Source organism: Gadus chalcogrammus, chromosome 1 (assembly GCF_026213295.1).
Source record: "Gadus chalcogrammus isolate NIFS_2021 chromosome 1, NIFS_Gcha_1.0, whole genome shotgun sequence".
Lineage (NCBI taxonomy): Eukaryota > Metazoa > Chordata > Actinopteri > Gadiformes > Gadidae > Gadus > Gadus chalcogrammus.
Window position 1 is genome coordinate 20,404,449 of NC_079412.1, and position 18,765 is coordinate 20,423,213.

General features: G+C 48.8%; 1 protein-coding gene across 1 annotated transcript in view; it reads right to left on the bottom strand.

Moving 5' to 3' along the window:
* Positions 1–1,359: 1,359 nt before the first annotated feature.
* Positions 1,360–18,765, bottom strand: part of arfgef2 (ADP-ribosylation factor guanine nucleotide-exchange factor 2 (brefeldin A-inhibited)) — a gene marked incomplete at its 3' end in the record, with an annotated part of 36,145 nt that continues 18,739 nt past the window's right edge. Inside the window, exons 15-38 of the mRNA XM_056595088.1 lie at positions 17,401–17,512; positions 16,814–17,019; positions 16,092–16,176; positions 15,827–15,998; positions 14,690–14,841; positions 13,945–14,073; positions 13,037–13,195; positions 12,390–12,537; positions 10,681–10,777; positions 10,360–10,400; positions 10,055–10,224; positions 9,057–9,381; positions 8,385–8,545; positions 7,818–7,948; positions 7,301–7,430; positions 7,064–7,199; positions 6,356–6,494; positions 6,190–6,247; positions 5,577–5,685; positions 4,734–4,873; positions 4,019–4,199; positions 3,190–3,328; positions 2,313–2,430; positions 1,360–1,512 (exon numbers count right to left, since the gene is read on the bottom strand). Coding sequence (XP_056451063.1) covers positions 1,360–1,512; positions 2,313–2,430; positions 3,190–3,328; positions 4,019–4,199; positions 4,734–4,873; positions 5,577–5,685; positions 6,190–6,247; positions 6,356–6,494; positions 7,064–7,199; positions 7,301–7,430; positions 7,818–7,948; positions 8,385–8,545; positions 9,057–9,381; positions 10,055–10,224; positions 10,360–10,400; positions 10,681–10,777; positions 12,390–12,537; positions 13,037–13,195; positions 13,945–14,073; positions 14,690–14,841; positions 15,827–15,998; positions 16,092–16,176; positions 16,814–17,019; positions 17,401–17,512 — 3,391 coding nt within the window. The remainder of the gene's footprint in view (positions 1,513–2,312; positions 2,431–3,189; positions 3,329–4,018; positions 4,200–4,733; positions 4,874–5,576; positions 5,686–6,189; positions 6,248–6,355; positions 6,495–7,063; positions 7,200–7,300; positions 7,431–7,817; positions 7,949–8,384; positions 8,546–9,056; positions 9,382–10,054; positions 10,225–10,359; positions 10,401–10,680; positions 10,778–12,389; positions 12,538–13,036; positions 13,196–13,944; positions 14,074–14,689; positions 14,842–15,826; positions 15,999–16,091; positions 16,177–16,813; positions 17,020–17,400; positions 17,513–18,765) is intronic.

The following is an 18,765-nucleotide window of genomic DNA, read 5'->3' on the forward strand; positions in this document are numbered from 1 at the left end:
CGATTGGATCCGGAATCATACGGGAACGTGACAAAAGAACGAGACGTCAGCGGAAAGATCCGAACGGATAAAAGCGAAACTTGACGAAAAAATAAATACGTAAAATCTTCTGCATGGCGGCTTGTATTATGAGCTGGCACTAGTGTGTGTGTGTGTGTGTGTGTGTGTGTGTGTGTGTGTGTGTGTGTGTGTGTGTGTGTGTGTGTGTGTGTGTGTGTGTGTGTGTGTGTGTGTGTGTGTGTGTGCGCGCGCGTGCGTGCGTGCGTGCGCGTCAAGGAAACCAAGCGGTGCTGGGTGAGGCGAGACCCTCCGTCGGGTTGCCACGGTAACAGCTGGTCGTCCCCCAAGGCCTCCTGATACACCCCATAATATTACCAAGTACCACGCCAAACCCCCCGCGCCTTAGGGTAAACTAACCAACAGAACCCAAGGGGAGAGGAGCAGAAAGGAGCGGTGAGGAGCAGAAAGGAGCGGAGAGGACCAGAGCAACTGAGGCGTTTGATTGGTAGTTCGATCACAGTAGTGTCAAGATGTCTACACAGGAGGTCACCAGAACACGGCATTCACCCGACACGCGTCACCCACCCTGAAGACACAGAAACATCTCTTTGTTTTGGTCACACACACAACAACACACCAAGTCAAACCAAGTCAGGCTAAACTAACCAAACAAAAAACGAAACCCAGACCCAAAATCAAACCCACAGTTTGGAATATCAATAAATTAGGATTTAGTATCAAGTTCTTTTAGAGATGATGGTTGGCGGGGGTTGTGATGTGGTCACAGTGAACCCCTCATCCCCCCCCCCCCATTGAGACACAGGTCCTGGTCCACGCAAAGCATCAGAACCTCAGACCCAAAACAATCAATCACTTAACACTTCTCCCATAGGAGGCAGGGGAGAGAGGGAGGAACAGAGAGAGAGGGAGGGAGGGAGGGAGGGAGGGAGAGAGGGAGGGAGAGAGGGACGATGGAGGGAAAGGGGGCGAGAGGAAGGGAAGACGGAGAGAGGGAGGTAGGGAGAGAGGGGGAGGGAGGGAAAGGGAGAGCGAGGGTGAGGCAAACATTGCACTTCAAAGAGTTCTGATCAGAGTAGAACAGCTACAGTCTCTTCTCCACCTGCATCCGTCACAGTCCGGCACGGGTGGGGTAACAGAAGGAGAGGGAGAGAGAGAGAGAGAGGGAGAAAGAGAGGGAGAGAGGGTGGGAGGGGTGATTTAACCACTCCTCCTCTGTGTCCTAACGGAGGCCCTCCTCCGCCTCTCTCAGAGTCTCCGGGGGCCCCCCCCATCAGGCCGGGGTCCGTCCCCTAGCAGGCGGGGTTTGGGGGAGGGGGGGTCCTAGGAGGGGGGGGTGGGGGGGGTGAGGGCCCGGGCCTCGGGTGCCGAGATGTGGAAGACGGAGCCGATGCGCAGGAAGAAGCGGCGCAGCACGGCCCTCAGCTCGGGGATCAGGTCGAACTGCATCATGTCACACAGCTGGGGGTAGTAGCAGCACGCGTGGGGCTGGAACTGAGACACGGAGGGACGGAGACACGGAGGGAGGGAGACACGGAGGGAGGGAGACACGGACGGAGGGAGACACGGAGGGAGGGAGACACGGAGGGAGGGAGACACGGAGGGAGGGAGACACGGACGGAGACACACACAGAGACGGACACACAGAGACGGACACAGAGACGGACACACACACAGAGACGGACACACACACAGACGGACACACAGAGACGGACACACACAAACACGGAGACACACACAGAGACGGACACACACAAACACGGAGACACACACAGAGACGGACACACAGACACACACAGCTGCTGTTCAAACAATAGGCCTACCTATGCTGTTGAATAGTACTAGAACTACCTATGCTCTTAACTAGCGCTAGGCCTACATAGTCTGTTAACTAGCACAAGGCCTACCGTCTGTTAACTAGCACTACCTAGTCTGTGAACTAGCACTACCTACACATCTTGTTATATCGTGTAAAAGCCCCGTCAGAGTAAGTGATCGTCATGACGCCCACGCGACCTTTACCAAAGGTCAGCGTCTCGTAGGTGTGTGTTATCGGTAGGATGGTAGGTAGAGAGGTCGGCCTTTAGGTTAGGTAAATGTGTCTCTGTGTGTGTGTCTGTGTCTCTGTCTGTGTGTCTGTGTGTGTGTGTGTGTGTGTGTGTGTGTGTGTGTGTGTGTGTGTGTGTGTGTGTGTGTGTGTGTGTGTGTGTGTGTGTGTGTGTGTGTGTGTGTGTGTGTGTGTGTGTGTGTGTGTGTGTGTGTGTGTGTGTGTGTGTGTGTGTCTCTCTGTGCACCTTGTTGTCCGGTAGCCTCAGAGTCCTGGTCAGTAGCAGCATCAGCAGGCTGGTCCAGGCCTCTCTGTGGCTCTCCGACGTCAGGCTGATGAAGTAGGACAGGGCCTCGCCACACACACTGACGCACAAAACACACACTGTGAATACACACTCCATACACACACACACACATTATCAATTCACTCTGTCCATACACACATTATCAATACACACCTTCCACACACATTAGCAATAAACACTCTCCACATACACATATATTATCAATACACACTCTCTACACACAGACATATATTATCAATACACACTCTCTACACACAGACACACATTATCAATACACATTCTTGACACACAAATTATCAATACACATTCTTGACACACGCATTATCAATACACACTCTCCACACACGCATTATCAATACACACTCTCCACACACACATTATCAATACACACTCTCCACACACACATTATCAATACACACTCCACACACACATTATCAATACACACTCTCCACACACACATTATCAATACACACTCCACACACGCATTATCAATACACACTCTCCACACACACATTATCAATACACTCTCCACACACACATTATCAATACACACTCTCCACACACACATTATCAATACACTCTCCACACACACATTATCAATACAATCTCTTCACACATTATCAACACAATCTCTTCACACATTATCAACACAATCTCTTCACACATTACACACACACACACACACACACACACACACACACACACACACACACACACACACACACACACACACACACACACACACACACACACACACACACACACACACACACACACACACACACACACACACACACAGAGAGGGCGGGGGGCTCACAGCAGCAGGCGCGTCTGGATGTGGGGCCAGGAGGGGGTTAGCTGGGGGTCCGAGTACATCCTGAAGAGGATCCTCAGGCTGCAGGCCAAGCTGCTGGTCTCCTGCTTCAGCAGGTTGGGCTTGGACTTCCCCTTGAAGCCTGCGGGGACACCGGCGGGAGAGACAGGTGAGGTAGAGAGACTGAGCTGGAGAGAGACAGAAAGAGGTAGAGGGGTGGAGAAAGACGGTAGAGAGAGATGGTATAGAGACGGTAGAGAAAGAGAGAGACAGATGATAGAAAGAGACGGTAGACAGAGTTAGAGAGACAGAGTTAGAGAGACAGAGGCAGAGAGAGGTAGAGGGAGAGAGGGATGGCAGAGAGACAGACGGTAGAGACAGACGGTAGAGAAAGAGAGAGAGACAGACGGTAGAGAGAGACGGTAGAGAAGGAGACGGTAAAGAGAGAGAGACAGGCGGTAGAGAGAGAGAGAGCAGTAGAGAGAGAGGCAGAGAGACAGATGGTAGAGAGAGAAGGGAGAGAGACGGTAGAGAGAGAGAGAGAGAGAGAAAGACAGATGGTAGAGCGACGGTAGAGAGAGGGTAGAGAAAGAGACGGTAGAGAAAGAGAGAGACACTAGAGATAGAGAGAGAGACAGATAGTAGAGAGACACACGGTAGAGAGAGAGAGAGAGAGAGAGACACATGGTAGAGAGAGAGAGAGACACATGGTAGAGAGAGAGAGAGAGAGAGACACATGGTAGAGAGACAGACGGTAGAGAGAGAGAGAGAGAGAGACACATGGTAGAGAGACAGTAGAGAGAGCGGTCCCGGGGGTCTTGTGAACACTGACCGGCCCTCCAGAGTGCCGTCCTCTGCTCGTTGTTGGAGTTGAAGTCCTTGGCGAAGGTGTGGGACTCCAGCAGGCAGTCCAGCAGCTTGAAGAGGTGCTGCGAGGTCAGGGCGGCGTACATGCCCTGCTCAGACTCCGCCCCCTCAGGCCCCGCCCCCTCACAGGCCTCCAGGGTGTCTCTCTGGTCGGGGGGGGGGGGGGGGGGGGGGGGGGGGGGGCGACAACGACATCATCTTTAGGGTGGGGTCTTTTGACACACAGTACTTTACAGTCCTAGTCTCGCTGAATTAAGAGACGTGGAGTAATTTCAAATACTCTGTAAAATATGTTAAATACAAAATAAGTTTTGTAAATCGTTATATGGTGCATTTATATTCAGGGCATTTATTAGACGCTTCTATCCTGAGTGACTTACATTAAGTACAATTTCCGAATTAGTATAGTACAGTATTGTACATTACAGCAGTATAGTACTGTATATTTATAGTACTTTACATTTATAGTAGTATGGTACTGTATTTTAGGTTTTCTTCTTTCTTCTTCCACTTACATTTTTACTACTTAATACGGTTACTTTTCTCCATTTTTTAATTGGAAAGCGTTTGGTCAAGGGTTCACGCCTTGAAGGAAATTAACAAGACACAACAGGACACGTCAGCGCACTCAGAGCCGCGGAACGGGGCTGAGGGACGGACCAATCAGACGCAGCGCTGACCTGGGCGGCGGCCATGTTCTGGGCGTCCTCCTTCTTGCTGGTCGTCGGGTAGAACACGATATTGTCGATGGTCTGGATGAGCTCCAGCTGCACCACGCAACGGATGAGCAGACCCGCAAACAGCTTCTGGTCGCTCACTCCTGCACACTCACACAAAATGATATTTATTTTAGTGCTGTCAAGCGATTCAAATATTTTATCGCGATTAATCGCATTAATGTCCTAGTTAACTCACGATTAATCATGAGTAATCGTGATTAATCGCAAATCTTTTTTCTATGCTAAATATCCCTTGATTTCTTTGTCCCATTAATTGTTCTAATTTTAATGCTCTATCAACATGGAGAAGTACATCGGCTTGCCTTGTGCAAATGTTTTTTTATTGATAACATTGGCATATACTGATCAAAACAGGAAAATACAAAAAAAAAAGCTTATAGTGCAATTAAACGATGAACATACAAACATACTGCCTTGAACATAGCACTCAGGTTACTGCTTCTTTGTTTTGAGGCAAAGAAAAAAATAAAAAATAAAATGAACGCAATTGGTTTGCGTTAACGCCGTTAATAACGCGTTTAACTGACAGCACTCATTTATTTATTTAATATACACATATATACAGTGTGTGTGGATGATGGCTAGTCTAAACAGCCTCACCCAAGTCAGATCGATTAGACTCTGGGGCTTGATGGGGCTGCACACCATTGAGTCATAAATGTGCACATTGAGCCATCAATGTGCACATATGCAACAGGAGAACCAGCCATCAACTACACGACTACAGGTGGGTCTACAGGTGAGTGTAAAGGTGAGTGTACAGGACAACAGGTGAGGGCTTACGCGTGTTGGACTTTCCCTTCCAGGTGTCCTCGCTGGACATCTGGCTGTGAGCCCTCTCTGACAGAGCTCTGTCATAGCTGCACTGGGACTGGCTGTCAAAGTCCACCTCCTGGAGACACACACACACACACGAGATACAAGTGTCATGCTTCTGCTGAAACACATACACACGTCATTCTTCTGATGAACAACACGCACACACACAGAGCTGCTGAACAACAAACACGGCATTCTTCTGCTGGGCCACACACGCACACACGCACACACACACACACACACAAATACAATGTCCTTCTGCTGAAACACACACACACACACACACTCACAGCTGCTTAACCACGCACCCACACACACAAAGATACAGGTGTAATTCTGCTGCTGAACCCCACACACACACACACACACACAGCTGCTAAACCACACAAACACACACAGCTGCTTAACCACACACACACACACATAGCTGCTTAACCACACACACACACACATAGCTGCTTAACCACACACACACACACACACACACACACACACACTAAACCACACACAGATGACGCAGTTGTCATTCTGCTGCTGAACCACACGTCCTGTCGGTCACACACGTTTCCTCTCTCACCGAGTGCTTGGCGTCTCCGTACTCCTCCTCCTGTCCGGCCGGTCGCCATGTCAACAAACTGATGACGGGGGGGAAAAAAAAAGAAAGAGTTGACGGTACACTCCTCCGACCCGACGCTGGGCTGTCTGCGGGGGTTCGGGGGGGGGGGGGGGGGGGGGGTACATACGCGTGGGGGCTGGTGGTCTGGAAGATGTCCAGCATGCAGGAGCAGGTCAGGTCCCAGACGTCAGGGCTGAACTTCTCCCCGTTCACGATCACCAGGTTCTCCAGGCAGTTGGTCCCCGAGCGAGCCAGCTGTTCGTTCTCTGAGGGGGGGGGGGGGGGGGTGAGGGGGGGAGAGCGAGAGAGGGCAAGAGAAAGAGTCCGAGTAGAAGAGGGAGCAAGAGTTAAACAGAGACGTAGGAGAAATGTGACGAAAGAAATAAACAAAGATGGAGCGTTTACATTCAGGGGATTTTGCCGAAGCTTTTTTATCCAAAGCAACTTGCAACCATTCCTTTTGCACGTTCACACACCGACGGCGGAGTCAACCCCAGGGACTCTCAGCTGGGAGGAGCCAGGGAACCTCCCAGCGGATCAAACCCGCTCTACCTCCTGAGCTACAGTGACCCCCCCCCCCTTTGCAGAATATAAACTAGCTTGCTGTTGAACTGGACGCGATGTATTATGATCATCATGAGTATTATGTTCTTATTATAATATAAGGATAACTTCTAGGAATGGAGAGACACAAGAACGCAGGTTGAGACGTTGCTATCCAATTAACTTTGATTTACTCGGGGGAGAACAATGTGACACTTAACAGGTGCCGTAGGGCGCCCCCGAAGGCATAGGAAACAATCCACTGCATACATAATGATAAGCGCGTCCTCACCTTGCCGGACACACCACTGCAGCTGCTTGAAGATGTCGGCCAGCAGCACCTCGCTGAGCGGCTCGTAGAAGTGCGTGAACACGTCGCAGATGGCGTACAGCGCGTGGTTACACGTGGTCGTCATCCACTCCGTTTTCTACACACGCACAAACACACGGCCGTCCGTCAAACACCGCCCGTCGTTTACACCGAGTGACAGCGTGACGCGCCGCGGCGGCGCGGGGTTTGACCCCTGACCTCTGTCTGCTGCTCGGGGAGCTTCATGTTGTCGAAGATCCTGAAGACGATGCGGAAGAGGTCGTGCCACCAGTGCTTCTCGAAGGTGTGGCCGTAGCTCTTCATGATCTCGAACATCACCGTCAGGCCCCTGAGGGAAAGCAGAGCACCGGGTTCAGTTCTCAAGTTTTAAAGTTTCGGAAATCATGGTCCAAAATAGAGTTAGCAAGTAAAGTTTCCAAGTAAAGTTTGTGAGAAAGGTTTGTATGTCAAGTTTGTGAGTAAATTTTGTAACTAAAGTTCATTAGTAAATTTGTAAGTTAGGTTTGTAGGTAAAATTTGTAACTAAAGGTCATACAATTGTGAGTAAAGTTTGTGGGACTTTTTTGTATGTAAAGTTTGTGAGTAAGGTTTGTATGCCACGGTTGTGAGAAAAGTTTGTGAGTAAAGTCTGTCATTAAAGTTCATAAGTAAAGTCTGTAATTAAAGTCAGGAGAGCTGGAGACCAGAGGACCCCCTGCTGAGCCCGTGTGCCCACCTGGTCCGGACGTCCAGCTTGCAGCGGTTGATGATGCAGGACAGCTCAAACAGGATGGGGAACCACCCCCGCACCCACACGCGGTCGCCGGGGGCGACGTTCATGTCATCACTGGTGTACTCCCTGAGGGCCTGCAAACACACACAGGTATTATTGGATGGAAACCCATAAATTATTGAAGGGGAGCACGGTTCAGAAGCCTGCCCTGCCCTTGGGCAGTGTGAGCTAGGGCTGCTCGATTATGGAAAAAATCATAATCACGATTATTTTGGTCAATATTGAAATCACGATTATTCAAACGATTATTTTTTGAGTTGGAAAACGTGATGTATTCATTCAGCATGTCTCTCTCTAAAACACTTTATAACTGAGAACTTTGAAATTTCGCCTTAAAAAAATGGACCAAAAGAAAATGTTCAAATCTAAAATAATGTACAGATATGTACCAGCTCCCCAAAAAAAAGAAAACTTGATTAGGTTAATTTTGTGACAGTTTGACGCTAAAATCGAAATCGAGATCAAAATTCGATTCATCGCCCAGCCCTAGTGTGAGCGCGGGGGTCGTACCTGCGGCCGCTCCGAGACGTATTTGGCGCAGTGGCGTATGAGCCTGATGGCCTCCATGCAGGTGTCAGGGAAGGCGGCGTTGCAGACGAACTCAGACAGACACTTCACCGCGTCCTGGAAGGAGTCGATGGCGGCCGCAAAGTGCTGCTGGAAGGTGTTCACTGGAGGAGGAGGAGGAGGAAGAGGAAGAGGAAGAGGAGGAGGAGGGGGAGGAAGAGGAAGAGGAAGAGGAAGAGGAGGAGGAGGGAGAAGAGGAGGGGGAGCAGAGAGGCGGAGGAGGAGGAGGAGAAGAGGAGGGGAGGAGAAGAAGAATGGGAGGGAGAAAAGAGGGAGGGGAGAGGAGAAAGAGGAGGAGAGGGGAGAAAGTAGAGAAGGAGGGGAGGGGAGAAAGTAGAGTAGGAGGGAGGGGAGAAAAAGAGGGAGAAGAGAAAGAAGAGGAGGAGGGAGGGGAGAAAAGAGGGAGGGGAGAGAGGAGGAGGGAGGGGGGAGAGAATAAAAGAGCAGGGAGAGGGTAGGAAGAGAGGAGAAAGAAGAGGAGGAGGAAGGATGAGTACAGTAGATGATGGAGGAATTTCAGATTCAACCTTTGGGCTCCATATATTTCCCGTGATCAAAACCCAGCATCGTTCTCAGGGGGGAGAGCGAGGGACCGACGGGGCGCCCGGTACTCACTGACGATGTGTCCGGTGGTCTGGAAGGCCAGCTCCACGATGGACTCCTCGTGGTCGCCCGCCGCCTGGTGGAACACCGAGAAGATGTTCTTCCAGCCCGAGCGGATGTTGGCGGCCTGCGAGTTGACCATCTGGGCCACGCAGCGGATCACCATGTCCCGGATGGTGGGCGAGCGGTTCTTCTTCATGATGTGCTCGAAGGGCCGCAGGAAGTCCTTCTGGAAGCGGAAGTTGGCCAGCTCGCCCTTCTCCAGGAACTTCATGGACAGCTGCCGCAGGGAGTCCACCGCGAAGATGGCCACGTCCTCGTTGGGACTGCAGCCCACCTGGAGGGGCGGGACCAAGGGTCAGAGGGGGGGACGGGGGACGCAGGGTTAGGGGGGCCAGGCTCACTAGAGGGTCCGGGTTATGGACCGGTCTGTACCGGCCAGGAACAGTCTGGACTGGTCTATACTAGGTTGGTACCAGCCTGTAAGTGTCTATACCAGGTCTGGACCAGTTTACTGTATACCAGGTCTGGACCGGCCAGAACCAGTCTATACCAGGTCTGGACCGGCCTGAACCAGTCTATACCAGGTCTGGACCGGCCTGAACCAGTCTATACCAGGTCTGGACCGGCCTGAACCAGTCTATACCAGGTCTGGACCGGTCTGAACCAGTCTATACCAGGTCTGGACCGGCCTGAACCAGTCTATACCAGGTCTGGACCGGCCTGTACCAGTTCTGAACCAGTCTATACCAGGTCTGGACCGGCCTGAACCAGTCTATACCAGGTCTGGACCGGCCTGAACCAGTCTATACCAGGTCTGGACCGGCCTGAACCAGTCTATACCAGGTCTGGACCGGCCTGAACCAGTCTATACCAGGACTGGACCGGCCTGAACCAGTCTATACCAGGTCTGGACCGGTCTGTACCAGTTCTGGATTGGTCTACATCAGGTCCGCACCAGGGTTTGGACCGTTCTAACCGTCTAAGCTCGTCCTCAGCATACTACGGACCTTGTTGAAGTGGTCTCCGACGACCTGCCAGATGCGGGACCACTGCAGGCGGATGCGGTTCATGTTGTAGTAGGAGATCTCCACGATCTTCTGCAGGCTGAACATGCGCGGCTGGTGGGTGGAGGCCAGCTCGTCCATGGACACGGCGCACAGCCAGCGCACAAAGTCAACTGGGGAGGGGGGGCACACCGTCGGACAACTTTATTAGTATCGCACATTTCAGACAAACGTATACATTCCAATACACTTCCAAATGTCTAGACAATACAATAATTGTTGAGATCAAATGCAAATAGGACGCTCACCGATTGCGTTTCCATCTAGTCTGGTGGACCCAGTGAAGATTCTGCAGATTAAACAGAAGGATTTTACTCAAATAGTCTGAATAGAACCAGTGCAGTGACGCACATGTAGAGACTCTACGATATAAGAACCAGTGCCGTGAAGCAGAGTGAAGGCACTACGATAAGAACCAGTGAAGACACTAGGATAAGAACCAGTGAAGACACTACGATAAGAACCAGTGCAGTGAAGACTCAACGATAAGAACCAGTGAAGACACTAGGATAAGAACCAGTGCAGTGAAGACTCAACGATAAGAACCAGTGCGGTGAAGTGATCCTCACCGGTCCACGGCCACCACCACACTCTGGGAGCTGGTCTCTCCCACAGACTCCTGGAGGTGGGCCATCTGCCGCCGGTCCTGCCCCCCCACCAGGCCTCCTGTGGAGAGGGGAGCACAGTCAGAACCCAGAACACAGCCCACCACAGCTGGTACACTGTGGTTTAAGTGTGTTGAATATAGTATACTTATGAAGAGAACACTAGTGTACACTGTGGTGTTTTAATGTAGTAATGTGTGATGAGTGGGTTGGATGCAGCTGACGCAGCCCCAGGGCAAGAAGTCTATATATAGTATAGAGTATAGTTATATAGTGTAGTCTATCATAGAGTAAAGAGAATAGTTATATAGAGTATAGTTATGTATAGTATTGTTATATAGAGTATAGTTATGTAGAGTATAGTTATATAGTGTAGTCTATTATAGAGTAAAGAGTATAGTTATTTAGAGTATAGTTATGTGTAGTATGGTGGTTATATAGAGTAGTTATGTAGAGTATAGTTATATAGTGTAGTCTATTATAGAGTAAAGAGTATAGTTATATAGAGTATAGTTATGTATAGTATGGTAATATAGAGTATAGTTATGTAGAGTATAGTATTGTTATAAAGAGTATAGTTATATAAATTATAGTAGAGTATAGTAATATAGAGTACAGTTCTATAGAGTATAGTTGTATAGAGTTTAGTTCTATAGAGTATAGTCAGATGGAGTATAGTCATATAGAGTATAGTCATATAGAGTATAGTTCTATAGAGTATAGTCAGATGGAGTAGTCATATAGAGTATAGTCATATGGAGTATAGTCATATGGAGTATTGTCATATGGAGTATAGTAATATAGAGTATAGTAATATAGAGTATGGTCAGATAGAGTATAGTCATATAGAGTATAGTTGTAAAGAGTATAGTCATATAGAGTATAGTCGTAACGAGTATAGTCGTCTAGTATAGTCGTCTAGAGTATAGTCGTCTAGAGTATAGTTGTCTAGAGTATAGTTGTATAAAGTATAGCTGTATAGAGTATAGCTGTAACGAGTATAGCTGTATAGAGTATAGCTGTATAGAGTATAGAGTATAGCTGTATAGAGTATAGCTGTATAGAGTATAGTTGTCTAGAGTATAGTTGTATAGAGTATAGCTGCATAGAGTATAGTTGTATAGAGTATAGCTTGTATAGAGTATAGAGTATAGCTGTATAGAGTATAGTCATATAGAGTATAGTCGTATAGAGTATAGTTGTCTAGAGTATAGCTGTATAGAGTATAGTCATATAGAGTATAGTTGTATAGAGTATAGCTGTATAGAGTATAGCTGTATAGAATATAGCTGTATAGAGTATAGCTGTATAGAGTATAGCTGTATAGAGTATAGCTGTATAGAGTATAGCTGTATAGAGTATAGCTGTATAGAGTATAGCTGTATAGAGTATAGCTGTATAGAGTATAGCTGTCTAGAGTATAGCTGTATAGAGTATAGCTGTATAGAGTATAGCTGTATAGAGTATAGCTGTATAGAGTATAGCTGTCTAGAGTATAGCTGTATAGAGTATAGCTGTATAGAGTATAGTTGTATAGAGTATAGCTGTATAGAGTATAGTTGTATAGAGTATAGTCATATAGAGTATAGTTGTATAGAGTATAGTCATATAGAGTATAGCTGTATAGAGTATAGCTGTACAGAGTATAGTTTGTAGAGTGGTATACGACTGACCGAGGCCCATGGGCATGAAGTCGTCGCCGCCCGCGGGGAAGCCCTTCAGCCCGGCCTCGCGGTCCCGGACCACCCCCGAGATGTAGCGGGTCTTCACCCCCGTCCCGATCAGCTGGGCCAGCTCCAGCTGGCTGATGCAGCGCAGGATCTGATTGGACCAGAGAGGGGATCACATGAGCTGGAGCTAGGGCTGCCGGGTCGATTTCCGGCTAGGGCCTCTGTGGGCTACGGTGGTGCTGTAGACTTTTGTTTGTATAGTCTGGCCTTTAGTGTTAAGTACTTCCTGCTAGGAGTTACTATCGGTTGCCGGCTGTGTACTATTTGTTAGTATAGGTGTACTTTGCCAGTAATATAGGGGTACCTCATTCCAGGTGTATTTGTTAGTATTTGGGTACTTCTCCAGTACTAGGGGGGTACCTCGGGCCAGGTAGTTGCCCTGGTGTATTTGTTAGTATTGATGTACTTCTAGAGGGGTACCTCATTCCAGGAGTGTTGTTAGTATTGGGGTACTTCTCCGGTACTAGGGGGGTACCTCGGGCCAGGTAGTTGCCCTGGTGTATTTGTTAGTATTGATGTACTTCTAGAGGGGTACCTCATTCCAGGAGTGTGGTTAGTATTGGGGTACTTCTCCGGTACTAGGGGGGTACCTCGTGCCAGGAGTTGCCCAGGTAGTTGCCGTCGGTGTGGGCCACGGTGATGAGCGTCTTGATGGTGTCGATGTTCTTCTGCTTCATCTCCGTGATGCTGGAGCTGGCCGTCAGCAGGGTGAAGCGGGCCAGGGCCTGGACGTAGGCGTCACGCTCCAGCTACAACACACACACACACCATGATATACACACACACACCATGATATACACCGTGACACACACACACCATGATATACACACACACACACACACACACACAGCATGATATACACCGTGACACACACACACACACACACACACACACACACACACGATATACACCGTGACACACACCGCATGATATACACCGTGACACACACACACACACACCATGATATACACCGTGACACACACACAATGATATACACACGCACACTCCTTGATATACACACACACACACACACACACACACCATGATATACACCGTGACACACACACACACAATGATATACATCGTGACACACACACCATGATTTACACCGTGACACACACACACACACAACATGATATACACCGTGACACACACACAAACCATGATATGCACCATGATACACACACACACACAACATGATATACATCGTGACACACACACACACAACATGATATGCACCATGATACACACACACACACACCATGACAAACACACACACAAACAAACACCATGACATGATATATGCCATAACAAACATACCATGACATGATATATGCCATAACAAACATACCACGATATACACCATGACACACACACACACCCTGATATACGCCATGGCACACACACCGTGATATACGCCATGGCACACACACCGTGATAAACAACGTAACACACACACGCAGAGCATTGGAGGGGGTGTGTGTTGGTGGGGGCAGACCTGCATGCTGAAGATGCAGGCGATCCGGATGGCGCAGCGGATCCCCTCCAGACACAGCGTGGCCACGTCGGGGTCGTCACAGTCCTGCAGCCCCACGCTGAAGGCGGCCAGCAGGGGCGTCCACGCCAGCTACACACACACACGTTTTGTTTGATATTCTGCTTCACTAATCAGGGGTTAAGACCCCCCTGGTTTGAAGAGAGGGGGGGGGGGGGGGGCTTCTGGAGGTACAAGATAACCGCAGAGGTGACAGGGTGAAGTCTGCACCCGTTCTCTGCATGCTGTCAGCGTGCACACGCACACACACACACACACACACACACACACACACTCAGCGAGCTCCTCACCGACCTCAGGGGGAAAGCCCAGTAGTTCTTATCACTTAACTGAACCAGCTTCCACACACATGAGCTCTGGCTTATGCCAGTTACCTGTAAATAATAATTTACAGGTAATAATAACTGGTTCACAACCCAGGGTTATGATTAGCCATTAGTGACATCACAACAAAGTGGGAGTGGCCACCCAGAGGTGTGATGGGTCGATCAGGCCTCCACCCCACAGTGTTTATCAAACATGATGATGAATAAATTATCTACTGAGCCCACACCAGGGTGGACCCGCCCACTTGTGATGTCACTAATGACTCATCAACGCCTGATGGATAAGATTGATCCTATTTAAGGAGACCTAATCCAGGGCCTGTGCCTGCAGTAGTGGCTGCCGCCCGTAGGGGGAGCCCTACCTTGAACATGGGCCTGACGTGCTCCAGGTGCGTGGCGCTGAAGAAGGGCGACTGGGCGTGGCTCACGGCCTCCATCAGGGCCTTGGCCGTCTTGGCCATCTGCTCCATCTCCACGTTGTAGAGGAGCCGGCGCTGCTTCTCACTGGCCACGTCTTAAAGAGAGATACAGCGTTATACATACTACCATACCAACACTGTACTGTATCATATATACTACCATACCATCACTGTACTGTATCATATATACTACTATACATCACTGTACAGTATCATATATACTACTATACATCACTGTACTGTATCATATACTACCATACCATCACTGTACAGTATCATATATACTACTATACCATCACTGTACAGTATCATATATACTACTATACATCACGGGTTGATCTACTGTGTTCTATAGGGTGTGTTAGGGGAGAGGTCTCACTCTGCTGTTCTTGGGGGTGATCTACTGTGTTCTATAGGGTGTGTTAGGGGAGAGGTCTCACTCTGCTAGCTGTTCTTAGGGGTGATATACTGTGTTCTATAGGGTGTGTTAGGGGAGAGGTCTCACTCTGCTTGCTGTTCTTGGGGGGTGATCTACTGTGTTCTATAGGGTGTGTTAGGGGAGAGGTCTCACTCTGCTTGCTGTTCTTGGGGGGTGATCTACTGTGTTCTATAGGGTGTGTTAGGGGAGAGGTCTCACTCTGCTTGCTGTTCTTGGGGGTGATCTACTGTGTTCTATAGGGTGTGTTAGGGGAGAGGTCTCACTCTGCTGTTCTTGGGGGTGATCTACTGTGTTCTATAGGGTGTGTTAGGGGAGAGGTCTCACTCTGCTAGCTGTTCTTGGGGGTGATCTACTGTGTTCTATAGGGTGTGTTAGGGGAGAGGTCTCACTCTGCTGTTCTTGGGGGTGATCTACTGTGTTCTATAGGGTGTGTTAGGGGAGAGGTCTCACTCTGCTTGCTGTTCTTGGGGTTGATCTACTGTGTTCTATAGGGTGTGTTAGCGGAGAGGTCTCACTCTGCTTGCTGTTCTTGGGGGTGATCTACTGTGTTCTATAGGGTGTGTTAGGGGAGAGGTCTCACTCTGCTGTTCATGGGGGTGATCTACTGTGTTCTATAGGGTGTGTTAGGGGAGAGGTCTCACTCTGCTTGCTGTTCTTAGGGGTGATGGTGTGCTCCTTGCTCTCCTTTAGGGCGATCTTCTTGCCGGCGATCTCGTCGTAGATGGAGGACAGGTACTCCTCGGGGAGGTCCTTGCTGTCGTTGATGCCGCGGTTCATCTTGATGTACTGCTCCTTGGTCATCTTGTTCTTCACCTGAGGGGGCGGAGCTAAGCGTCAGCGACACGCCCACACGGGGGGAGGTGATGGGTCATGAGGACCATGAGGAGAGGGCGGGGGGGGTCTCACCTGGGGGCTGTGCAGGTCGGTGGTGAGCATGATGATGGAGTAGGCCAGCACGTAGGCAGTGTCCGCGCTGGCGAACATGGTCTGGCTGCAACACGCACAAAGAATCAAGCATAGAATAAATAAAAATACATTTAGGATTATAAGGCCCAATCCCATTTCTACCCCTTACCCCTTCCCCTTCCCCCTCCCCCTTGTTTTGAAGGGGTAAGGGGAAGGGGTAAAATAAATGGGGTTAGATTTAGGCCCAATCCCATTTCTACCCCTTCCCCATCCCCCTTGTTTTGAAGGGGTAAGGGGTAGAAATGGGATTGGGCCTTAGGCCCTTACCCCTTCCCCCTCCCCCTTCCCCTTACCCCTTCAAAACACGGGGGAGGGGTAAGGGGTAGAAATGTGATTGGGCCTAAATCTAACCCCATTTATTTAGTACGTATACTTTTCTCCAGAGCAACTAACAACGGTTCATAATACACACTCATTTACTACAAGGCGACAGCCAGCTCGTCGGGAGCACACGGGGTCCTCATAGACACCTCAGCTGAAGGAGCCAGGGAACAGGCTCGCCATTTTGCTCCGTAGCTAAGCTATAACTACGCATGAACACCAGCATGGAGACCTCCACCATGAAGACCTCCAGCTGCTAATTCAAGTCTAGGGCCCACGCCAGGCTTCAGTCCCCAGACACGACACAACACAACACAGAAGGGGTGTTCCGGGGGCGTTACCCTTGGTTACACTCCAGGTAGCGTGCGGCGAACTTCTCCATGAGCCGGTCGATCTTCTGGGCCTCTCCGGGCAGCCGGAAGCCCTGGAGGAAGGCCCTGAGCGCCGAGACGAAGTCCCCGCCGCAGAAGTCCAGCTGGTCCACGTAGCGGTACATCACCTCCTTGTTGAACTTGATGTTCTCCCCCAGGAACTCGCCCACCTGGGTCTGTGGATGGGGGGGGGGGGGGGGGGGGGGGGGGTAGTTAATATGTGCTCATGTGAGTGAGTGAGTGCGTGTGAGAGTGAATATGTTCCAATGCATGCGAGTGAGTGAGTGTGAGAGAAAGAGTGAATAGTATGTGCTCATGCATGTGAGTGAGTGAGTGAGTGAGGGGGTGAATATGTGCTCATGCATGGGAGTGAGTGAGTGAGGGGGTGAATATGTGCTCATGCATGGGAGTGAGTGAGTGTAAGTGAGTGAGTGAGTACGGATTGTGAGTGAGTGTAAGTGAGTGAGTGAGTGAGTGAGTGAGTACGGATTGTGAGTGAGTGTAAGTGAGTGAGTGAGTGAGTGAGTGAGTGAGTGAGTGAGTGAGTGAGTGAGTACCGTGTCCAGCCTCTCCTCGTGGTGGAGGAACTGGGCGATGTCCTCGGTGGTCGTTCCCAGCATGCCTTGCTCCTGCAGGTACTGGACCCCTCTCTTGGGCTTCTTGTTGAACCTGCAGACGGAGGACTCAGGAAATCAGGTACCGAGACCCACACAACGCACACATCGGCGTACTGAGACCCACACAACGCACACATCGCCGTATTGAGACCCAAACAACGCAGAACGCACACATCGCCGTATTGAGGCTCACACAACGCACTCATTACCACCAGGCCGGTCTCGCATTGTAATGGTAGAACTGATTTTGTTATTGTAATATTCTGTGCTGATTCACAGTGTGACGCCGATGTTTAGCGTTACAACTGGTGAGTGGTAATTGTGATTAGTCAATATATCATTCTTTGTTCCGTTTTGTGTTTAGAATTAGTCGTGATTGGTCATTGTTGCTAGTCATTATATTACTATATTATTCTGTGCTCACAGCTCGATGCCTTTCTCTCTGATGTTTAGTGTTTAATAATAATAACCACTCGATAGTCATTATATTATATTCTAAGCGTCTCGATGATGATTAGTGTTGCGTTGTTATATGTCATAGATTATATATTTTATTCTTCTTCCCTGACGGCTCGATGCCGTTCTAGATGATGTTAAGTGGTGAGTGGTCATTGTTACTAGTCATGTGTATTAGTCGTGTGTATTAACCGATATAAGTCGCTTTGGATAAAAGCATCCGCTAAATGCCCTAATTGTAATTATTGTAATTGTAGTCATTATATTATATATTTTTATATATATTACTGTATATTATTCCTCACTCACAGCTCGATGCCCTTCTCGATGATTATTAGTTTTGTAATTTGTCATTATATTATATTATATATTATTATTATTCTTTATTCACAGCTTGATACCGTTCTCGATGATGGTTGGAGTTAATCCGTGGTTATAGTTATGAGTCATTATATGATGTGTTATCCTCACAGCTTGATACCGTTTTCGATGATGGTTAGTGTTAACCTGTGGTTAGTTATTAGTCATTATATGATACATTATCCTCACAGCTCAATGCCGTTCTCGATGATGTGTAGTGTTTAGTGTCATGTTGTTACTAGTCCTTATATTATATATTATTTTCTTCACTCACAGCTCGATACGGTTCTCGATGATGGTTAGTGTTAACCTGTGGTTATAGTTATGAGTCATTATATGATGTGTTATCCTCACAGCTTGATAGCTTTCTCGATGATGGTAAGTGTTAACCTGTGGTTATAGTTATGAGTCATTATATGATGTGTTATCCTCACAGCTTGATAGCTTTCTCGATGATGGTAAGTGTTAACCTGTGGTTATAGTTATGAG